The following is a 10672-nucleotide window of genomic DNA, read 5'->3' on the forward strand; positions in this document are numbered from 1 at the left end:
CATCTAATTTGAATGATTTTATTTTATTTTTTTAAATTCGAAGAGACCAACGTAAAATAAATAGATCTTCCAATTACTAACTCAAAATTAATAATTTAAATTACAAAAATAAATAATAGAATTTAGAAGGTTTTAGTCCAATTTGAACAATCCAAGTAGCATGTCCAAATAGTGAAGTAAGGTGGCGTGTATCAAAGAGTTAAGCAACTCTAATAAATTAAAACCAATTAAAACATAAAAAAGCTCTGATCTTTTAAGCTGCTTTATTTTTCCTTCATTATAGAAAAACTAAATGCAATCTTCCTTCTTACATCAACCTAGAGAGAGAGAGAGAGAGATTTGGGAAAGGAATACAAAATTTTCATAGCAACATAGCCTTAGCCTGAATAAGTCAGAAACAACATAGATTAAAACTAAGAGGGGGTTACCACAAACACAAGAAAACTTAAAACATCTACAACAGCAACTAATAATAAGTTTTGAGGCACTTAAATCTCTCTCATATCAAATTATACATATAACACAGGCAAGGCCCTTAACCATTTTAGCCTCTTCCAGTTCCACCACTTGCATAAAACCCACCTCTTATATATTTATGATCATATGCTTCAATCTGGTTTCACATTCCTCTAGTTCCGACTTCTGCACTTTTCCATGGCTCTCGGTGCTGCAAAAATCAGATAATACGTAAGATCACCATTTAAATCTGGCCTAATTATAGCAGATCTTTGAACTCTTGTAGCTGCACAGAACATAGAGAACCAGTCACAGTATTCACAGTTTATGAATGCTACAACTTGCTATAAATTTGATATTAGAGGAGCTTCTAGCATTAAATTAGTATAATGCAGTCTTATTTTTTAAGACCTGAGATTCAGGCCTTTGATCCTGCAAATTTGATATAAATGAAAGCAGAAAGGGTTCAAGATTATGATTAGAAATCCTGGCCCTACCTAACCCAATGGCTTCAGAACTCTTCATTATCCTCATCCTCTTGCAAGAATCAGTGAACATCCTGAAACAAGAACAGCAAGCTAGTTTTAAGATTTAGGTACTCATTAACTCGTTCTTTGTTGATTATAGTAGAATAAAGATGAGGCAATTTCTCTTTATTAAAGCCCTATAATAAAAGAAGTTAATATTAATGTAATAGACTTTAATCGGAAGAGGTTTTGGCACTTACTCCCAAGGAACATCACCAACTAGCATCCAATCACCATCCTTGTCTTCATATGTGAGCACGTATTCCGATCCATTAAGAAGATCCATCAATCCACTCTCACTCATATTATCTCGACCAGAAACTCCATGAGAGCCGCATTGACCTGAATTCGCCGATGATAACAACATTCTCAGAATAATGAATGCAAGTATCCAAACATCTTCAAATGTAAAAATAATATAGTAAGATAATCTCTTTTAGTAAGTACTACAACAAGTCTGATCTCACTAAGTGAAGTCAATTACATAGATCACATGATGTCATTAGACTCTGCCAATAACCAACCTTTTTAGACATATCATTCACCATGAGATCTAGTTCTGTAACTAGATTAGATTCAAGCATTATCGGGCTTAGTTGAAGTAGTTCTCCGGATGTGATTTTTCTTCCATGCATTAGATTAGAACCCTTAACCTTCTTACTTAAGGTGAATAAAGCCCCTTTTACTTGATCCAACCACTATTGATAAGGGAAAAAAATTTTCCTTTCATATTTAGCTGTCCAGATCACCAGATCAAAACACTAGACCATATGTAAAAGAAAAGGGAAAAGCTAGAAAGGGACAGGAAGGGTTGAAGGTAGAAAGGAACTCACTCATTGTAAAGCCACTGAACATCTTTTCCAGTGCAGAAGAAAGTTCCTTGTAAGAGCCAAAGTTGTTGAGATCAGCCTTCCTCAAGTATGGAGCACCATCCATGCTCACTTTTACATAAAGACATCCACTCTTGCCTGATTCTGCATCATCACCATTCTTTTGAGGCTGAGAAGCCATTGAGTTCTTCCGAAAAGATCGGATTGGTGGCCATCCCACAACTTGTGCCCTTATTCACATGTAATCAACAAGTTACTCTTTTGTAGTAGTTCTTGTACAAGGAACATCAATTCAGAGACATAAGTTCTGAGTAGGCCAGTGATTTATAATTTCACAAGTTATATTGTAGATAATACAAAATCAGGTACTCTTTAGATTCAAAGAACAGAATAGGAGGGAGGAGAATCTCGAGGCATAGGAAAACAAATCAGATGGAATTTTTAAGACACCAAATACTTGGAGGAGTACAAGCTGGAATCATATGCGACAAGAAATCATAAACAAGCAGGACTCAAAAGAAACTATATGGAATCTCGAAGAAGAGAACTATCAGATGATTAACAAAGAAGTAATATCCTCTAAATTACATAGAAATATTACATCATGACATTAGAGACTAAGAAAAGAAGATAACTAGAACCAGGAAAAGACGGAGAATACAAGTTTTCCCATGAACAGGTTTTCAGGTAACTGAAACAAATTTTTTTCCTAAGAAAACATTCGTTTCCTCTTTTTCAAAAGTATCAAAACAAAAACCTTCAAACTCAATGTAGTTTCCTTCTTGCTTCGTAGTTCTACCAGGAACATAGCAAATATAAAAAGTTTTCATAAGGCAGAAGCAACGACTAACAACAGACGGATCCAGGAGGAAACGAGAAGCAACAAAACTGGCAAAAAAAAAAAGCACCCGCGCGCACACGCGCACACACAAAAAGTAAGGGAGTAATGAAGGAGAAGGATGAAATGAAAGGAAGATGATGATACTTTGAAGCAGGAGCAGGAAACTGAGGCTTCTTCTCATTCAAAGGCTTTGTTGGCTGAGGAATAGTATCTTTCACAACGGCGGGACCCAAACCCGCTTGATGATTGCCGGAATCCGACCCGACAGTGGTCTTGCCGGAGTTACCACCTCTGGGAGAGAACAAGCCACAATCTTTACCCAAAACCATATCAGAACCACCTTTGCCAGAGAGAACCCATTTCCCAGAACCACCATGAATGGCGTCTGAGAAACCCCTCTTGGCCCCAGACACAAGATTCTTGAGTATGCCTAACGGATACTCGTTCTTATCCTCCGAATCCAAATCCCTCTCGGGTGACTCCGACCCGGGTAATCCGAGCCGTAGTTCAGTTGCCTTAAGATTCAAGCCGTTTCTTCTCTGAGAAAACTTGTCTGAGCTTTCCATTGATGGAGTTGGAGTCTCTGATAAACTTACCTAGTCTTGCTCTGGCACAGACATGAAACCAAGGTAAATTATTCTCAGGAAACACGAAAATGGGAAAGAATAAAGAATGAAGTGAGAGACAGAAAGAGAGAGGTAGAAGCTAAGATTGAACAAGAATCAGGATTCAACAGGCCAAAAAAGATATATGTTGATGATCATAGAGAGAAGCTTCTCTGTGCTTTTGGGTTATCAGTTATTATGTTCATGTATTAATATACTCCCAGCACGACACAAAAATTTAAAATATTCTTTTTTTAAGAAAAATGGGAATGTTGAAATGAAAACGGGAAACTTAAAAGAATATTGTGGAAATTTAAAATTGTTTTGAGTTGAAGAATCTGTAATGTGTTGTTTTTATATTTGTGTGAATCTTTTTCTGTGGGCAACCACTCCGACAAGCCACAGAAAGTCCCCGGCAAACTTTCATAATATTATCTTTCCTTTTTTTTTTGTCAAGATTATATTATTATCCAGACAAAATTTGGCTGTTGAATTTTAAAATTTGAAATAAAAAATTATTATGAAAATATGTTGTCATTTATTTTCCAAGTATAGTCATTTTCTTTATGAGTATAGTAATCAATACTAATTTAAAATTTTAAAATTTAACAGTCATTGTTGTAAGATTTTTTTATTATTTTTTGAGACTTTTTTTGTCCCAAATACTTATTTATCTGAGAAAAAAATCCACTTGATCCCATCATATTTTCCTTCAATTTATTTTTTAATTATTAAAAATATAGATTTCAATTATAATAAAAAACCAATATCAATATGTAATTTAGAATCTATAGTAACTGTTGCTATTCTGTAAGTTATTACTTATATGGTATAACTCATTTCTCAAAATATTGGCTCATATATAGTTAGTAATAATTTTGCTGCATTTCTTCTTCTTTTTTCTAGTGAATTTTGTTACATTTCATCCTATTTAAACTTAAATTTCTCAAATATAATATCGTGTGAACTATAAATTTTATTTTTTGTATAAACATTTGCGCAGACTGTAAATTAATATGTTATTATAATTTAAATTAAATTTTAAATTAAAATGAAAATCAATCGTTAATAAAATAAACTGGGATTTCCCGCCAGTGACTTAATCATGGATGCTCTTTATAACTAGTAAAAATCATATCTCAAGATTATAAATTGAAATAATTTAATGCAAAAATATTTAAAATTTGAAATTATTGTAAAGGTCTTAATGACTAAAAGTTTTAATTACAGAAAAAAGTTATATTTTATAGTATAAGATTTTTAGGAAAACTGAGGATAAATCTCTTGTTGAAAATTTAATTGGCAAATAGAACCTAGGATAATTAATTTTATAAGGAAAGATTAGTTGCACACAAAGGAAATTAAGTTATACAAAGAAAAAATAGTTTGCACAAAACATTATTTAGATATAAAAAATTAGTTTGCACATAGGGAAAATAACTTACACATAAGAAAATTTTATTTGCACAAAGAGAAATTGAGTTGCACATCACATAAAAGAAGATTATTGTACATCGGAAGATAAATTGCATATAAATGAAATTAAGTTGCACAATGGAAGTTAAGTTACACAAAATTCTTAAATCCCATTTGACAATTAAATTTTCAACCATATTTATCCCAAATTTTTCCAAATTTTAATTATTATTATTATTATTATTATTATTATTATTATTATTAGTTAGTAGTAGTAGTAGTAGTAGGAAAAATGATAGATAAAGAAGGTGGAATATCTGAAATTCCAATTTGGAAAGCTAACGAAATGTAATAACAGAGAGAAAAGTCCTTCCCAAATTAGAATTTTGAAATTCAGTGAAATGACAAAAATGCTCTGTCTTTTTTTTTTAAAAAACTCAACCCCTCATCGGTGGTCAACGACTTAGGAAAAGTTGCTTTGTTAATATCAAATTTAGACTTATTATTTCTCAATTAAGACTTGTCATCTTCAGGTAAACTGTTGTCACGGGTTAGAGTTACAGTAAAAGAGTCAACTTATATTTTTGTTTGCATTATAAGATTAAGAAGTCGTCTTTGATGGTCTAATGATCATCTGCTTTTTTGTTGGCCCAAATGGCCAAAAGGTTATGGAATCCAATCCCACTCCCACCACTTCTTGCAATATTCTCCCATGAAAAAAAAATCTATCGGCAACCAACGCACCAGCCGCTGTCGGCCACCGGTGAGGAACTGAGTTTTTTTTACAAAAAAAAAGGACAGAGTATTTTTGTTATTTCACTTAATTACAAAATTTCAATTTGGGAAGGACTTCCCTCTCTGTCATTACATTTTCTTAGCTTTTCAAATTAACATTTCACATTTTCAAGCTTCTTTATGTGTCATTTTCCCTTATTATTATTCATCTATATGTATTCCTTATGTTTTCTTAGTTCCGTTTTGTTTTTTGTTTGGTCAGCTGATAGAATGTGCTCATTGATGCGCAGGACAGAGGCAGCGTTTGGACGAAAGAGAAGGGAAGTACTAATTGAAGGGAGCAGCAACAGAAGGACGATCGGGGAATCCCCAAAAAAGATGAGCCGAACAGAGTCTCTCGTAGGGCCAAACATTCTCGGATTTCCAAGCGCCCCATAAAAATGCGCAAGATTTTCTTGGCTTATCTGCTGTTTGGACTCTCAGAAAGAAAATGCCGGAAAACAAAAAAGAAATTTCTAATCGGAGAGGGAGAGAAGAGAAACAGAACTGCAGTTTGATAAAATTGACCGATAGGCAAAACCAAACAAAATATTAAAAAGAAAACAAAGAAATCTTTTCTGTGCTGAAAGGGACTCAACTCTGAAATCGATGTTTTTGTGCAAGAACCCTAATCTGGTTCTTTCTGACTGATTTCTGAAATGTTTGGATTCTCCCTCAGAAAATTGCATGCAACAATACTAATAGGCCAAAATAGCTCATCGTTAAAAGGGAGAGATGATCATCTCTGAATAATTATTTCCAATCACAAAATTATTTGCAATGTTACGAGTCTCGTATAGAAAGCCTCCCCATGGAAGTCACGTTTAAGAGTTCAAAGGCATTTTTCATTCAATAGTTTAAACACTTTTTAAATTTGTATTTATAACATTCATATTAACTCTTATATTTAACATGAAAGCTAGTTTGACATTCAATTTTGTCCTAAAAATAAGAGTCTCGTTCATTTTATCCCTCATAGTTATCTTTTTTTTTTTTAAGATAGTCATTATAGTAATTGGACATGTTAAATATTTCATCAAATGGTAATTTTAGCTAATACATATTATTAGTAAGAATATTTTAAGAAAGACAATATATATTTATTAAAAATAACTAACTTAGCTAATTTTCTTAATCTATTCAAATTAGTCAACTAATTTTTATATTAAGAGTCACATGAAGAATTCTAATTAGAAGTTGGATACTCACAAATAGGAAAAATATGGTTTATAAGTTTAAAATAGGACCTCCACAAGTGAAAGATATGATTTATAAATTAAAGAGGCTCTCTACTGACTAGGTTAACTTGTGATCTGAGATTTTAAAACGAGAAGGAAGAAATTAAAGAAACGTAATTACAAAATAACAATATGTAATGTATAAATTGCTCTATCTCTAGCAATACAAAAGAAAAACGCAGGGTGTAAATGGAGCATCATTCTAAAATTGAACAAGAGAACCTAATAAAGGATCCACATCCTTCGTGTGGGGTCCTCAAAAGAATATAATAAAATGTGTGTTGTGTGTGTTAGTCAGGGAATCGCATTTTGATGTGAGTCTAATAATTGTAACTCAGCCGTCTGATATATTATTGATGATGCTGGTTCTTTACTTAATGCAATTTGAATACTACTTTCACAATTAAATTTAGTTATAAATATAATACTTCAATTCATTTTATCCTTCTTAATTATTTATTCAAACTAATTATATTGATTATTTATGTTAAAAGAGTTTGTATCAGATGGTGGTTTCAATTCAAATGATTTAAGACGGTATTTTAGGACAACTAACATATATATTTTATAAATAACTAATGTAACTTCTTTTCTTAATCTATTCAAATTAGTTAAGTTTTTGTTTTTACCAATGAAATTTCTTAACTAAAATTGAGGGTTTAAATCTTTTTAATAGAAAAAAATTATAATAGAAAAATATTTAATATTTTATGTCCAACATTTGAACATCAAATATTAATTAAGGAATTACAAAACAAATAACGTATAAAACTCACCTTTGAGATAGGTAACCCACATAATATAAAGAGTATTATAAAGGATGAGATGTATTGTAGTACAAATTATCATAAACTAAATATAAATATTAATTGAGTATATATATATATGAAATTTATTTAAATGACAAGTTTATCATTTTAACTCTATTTCTTCCAATATTTGTAAAGTGTATGGGGATAAAAAAAAATTCCTAATTACTTGTAGTTACGCAATAATGAGTTCAAAAGAAGAAGAAAAATACAAAGCTAGCCGAGTTTTCATATTTGCAAAAATTTTGAAAAGAAAGTTATGCGAATATATTCAATTTTAAATGAAAAAGATGACTGCGGGTTTGTTTTTCTAAATCTAAAATCTCAATTTATTGTATTTCTCAAACCTATAATATTTGCTTAAACTATTCATGCTAATTGCATATATTAAAGAGAATTTTTTATTAGGGGTTAGTTCTCGTTGTAGATGGTTGAAGAGGGTATCTTAGAAAACTAAGACATATTTTTTATAAATAATTAATTTAACTAATTTTTTTAATATTTATTTATAAATTAGTTATCTGGTTTTTACATTTAGAATCGGAGCAAGTATATTTATAATTTAAAAATAATATTATTCTACCTAAATTTTGTGTGTTCTATTAATATTTATGAAAAACCAAAATGCATGTGTCTAATTTTAAAAGCTGTATGACTCGGTATAACTTGTCCATCTGTTGAAATTCTAGATAACCATGCAAATAAGTAAAAAATTAGAATGAGATAAGAATGAGGGCTATAAGGTGCGCACTACGTGAAGATTCAAAAAATTAATGTTGGAGGCTTAGTTGAATGCTAAAATGAAAGCATATGCATCCATTTGTGCGTGGAATATTGCAATTGGATTATCAATTCATCATCTTACCTTTTCCCTTTTCAATTCCTTCCTAATCTCTTACATTATTCCTTCATTCTTTTTATCCATAAATAAATTGGGCGATTAAAACATGATCCAAATTTCAGATTTCCTGCAAATCAACTCTCATAAGCAAAATCTCAGATTCCCTTTTAGAGATTTAGAGAGCATGAACATACACGAGATACACCTCAATTTTAGATCCCATTCATTAAGTTCTTCTACTTAATTTCATTGGTATTATGAATTAACGAGATATTAATAACAATAATAATTATTACTTCTACTCTCTTCAATGCAAAGGATAAATAACTAACTCTCAGTCTCATCAAAATTTAAAAATATGGTTGAGTTGCAATCTACTCCCAGAGTATTCATACAAATGCACATCTAGCACCATAATGTTTACTTGAAATGCTAATGAAGATTCCAAAATTGTAGAAAAATATCACAACTATTAGTTTAAGCAAATGTCCAATAACTTTTAAAACATAAATTAAAGGGGCTTGGTTTTTAAAAAATAACAAGCGTTTGTTTAAATAAATGATCATGGCATTATTGTATCTTTTTAGAATTTTAATGGGCATTTTTGCACCCAAGTGAACATTATGGTGTTAAGTACGCATTATCGAATACTTCATGTTAAATTTGTCCCCTCTTAAGTTATTGTGAGGTACTTCTAACTGCATCATCGATATTAAGAAAAAATGGTTAAGACTTAGTATAGGGATAATCTTAAAAACAGTAATCAACACCTCACTTAATAACATTATCAAAAAAAAAAAAAAAACATTAATATAGAAGACATGGAAAAAAAAAAGATCTCAGAGGAAATCAAAACTTTGAACTCCACTTTATATATTTTGAATGATGGGATATGTGTGTGTATGCATGCTTGCGACAGAATATATATATATATATTTATTTATATTTATTTTTATGTTTACAGCTAGATTGTCTAAATTAAAAATTAAAGAATGAATGATAAATCTTGATGATCCACAGCATTATTAAGAAATAAAAAGAGAAGCCAATGTCGTACAGCAGCAGCTTGAGTGTGAAGCAGGAGGAGTGGAGACAAAAGAGAATGATTAAAGAGGATAATTATAGGTTTTTTGACATCTTCATCACTCACCCACGCTTCCTTATCTTCTCACATTTAAATCCATCCTTGTTTGTTTTTTTTTTGGGCCAACAAATCCATCCTTGTTGTTACCGTTGTTTCAGCATACACCTTTTTGGTTCTTTTTAATCACCTCACAGAGCACAAACTAAAAAAGACAATTAAAGGTAATTAATGTTCTTATAAATCTTGTGAACTTTCTAATCATGCCCTTAAATTAATGCAAAATAGACTTTCATTATGACCTACCCTAAATGCAATAGGTATTTTAGGCACAGTAATGTTAATTACACTTCACATTATTCTACCTTAATGCTCTATAAAATGAAAAATAGATCCTATCAAAGGTTGTTTGGTAACATGAAATGGGTAGAGTTAAATAACTAATTTATAAATATTAAAAAAATATATGGTTAAATTAGCTGTTCATAAAAAAAAAAATAACGATTTTTTTAAAATATTCCCTTTAATCTTTGCATTGGAAGCTACATATCCCCATTAACAAAGACTTCTTTTACATAAGTACAGTCAATATGGGATAGTTTAGGAGAAAATTATTATAAATTGAAAAGACAAAGTGAATTGAGGTTTTATATTTAAAACAAAAATAATAACTCCTATTATTTAGAGTTAGATGAAGTGTTTTGTTTCTTTTATATTCAACTATTTAACATTCAATATCAAATACTCTTTTGATCATATTTATAAGATAGAGAGAGTATTTTTTTTTGTTTTTAATATAAGTCACCCCATTAATTTATTATATAAGTGCTAATTTATCTTTTGTAAACTGTTACTCTTTTTTCAGGAAGTGTAAATATACGTTAAATAAATGTAAAGTTGAAAAGTTATTAAATTTCAAAACAAAATTAATAAGGTTTAAAATTCTTCCTGTTTCGGATGAGTTATGTTAAAAGTGATTTATAAACAGGATGAGGGAAACATCATTGTGCATTAGATTTGAAGAAAGTGGGTAATTGAGAGATTAGTGACAAGAGGAGAAGGAGAAGTAGGAGGGGAACATGTGAAATGGGAGTCATGATCAAAGGAAGACTTTGTGTGTGGGAAGTGGAAGGAGACAACATGAATCTTAAAGGCCCCATTTCTTGATTTTGATTAAACATCAAGTGGGACTCATCTCTCCTCCTTCCTCCTCATTTTGCTATTTATCATTCTCTTCTTTGAATAATGCCATCC

The 10672-nt window shown here is 30.8% G+C and overlaps 1 protein-coding gene across 1 annotated transcript; it reads right to left on the reverse strand.

Moving 5' to 3' along the window:
- Positions 1–249: 249 nt before the first annotated feature.
- Positions 250–3449, reverse strand: LOC114753418 (auxin-responsive protein IAA27). The gene is made up of 5 exons (XM_028942108.1): positions 2799–3449; positions 1817–2043; positions 1184–1325; positions 954–1015; positions 250–667 (listed from the first exon to the last, which is right to left on the reverse strand). The coding sequence occupies exons 1-5, from the start codon at positions 3218–3220 to the stop codon at positions 630–632; spliced, it is 891 nt and encodes a 296-aa protein (XP_028797941.1). The 5' UTR covers positions 3221–3449; the 3' UTR covers positions 250–629.
- Positions 3450–10672: the final 7223 nt, after the last annotated feature.

This window comes from Neltuma alba, unplaced genomic scaffold, assembly GCF_004799145.2.
Source record: "Neltuma alba isolate B1F8T4 unplaced genomic scaffold, ASM479914v2 tig00007919_pilon, whole genome shotgun sequence".
NCBI classification, from domain to species: Eukaryota; Viridiplantae; Streptophyta; class Magnoliopsida; order Fabales; family Fabaceae; genus Neltuma; species Neltuma alba.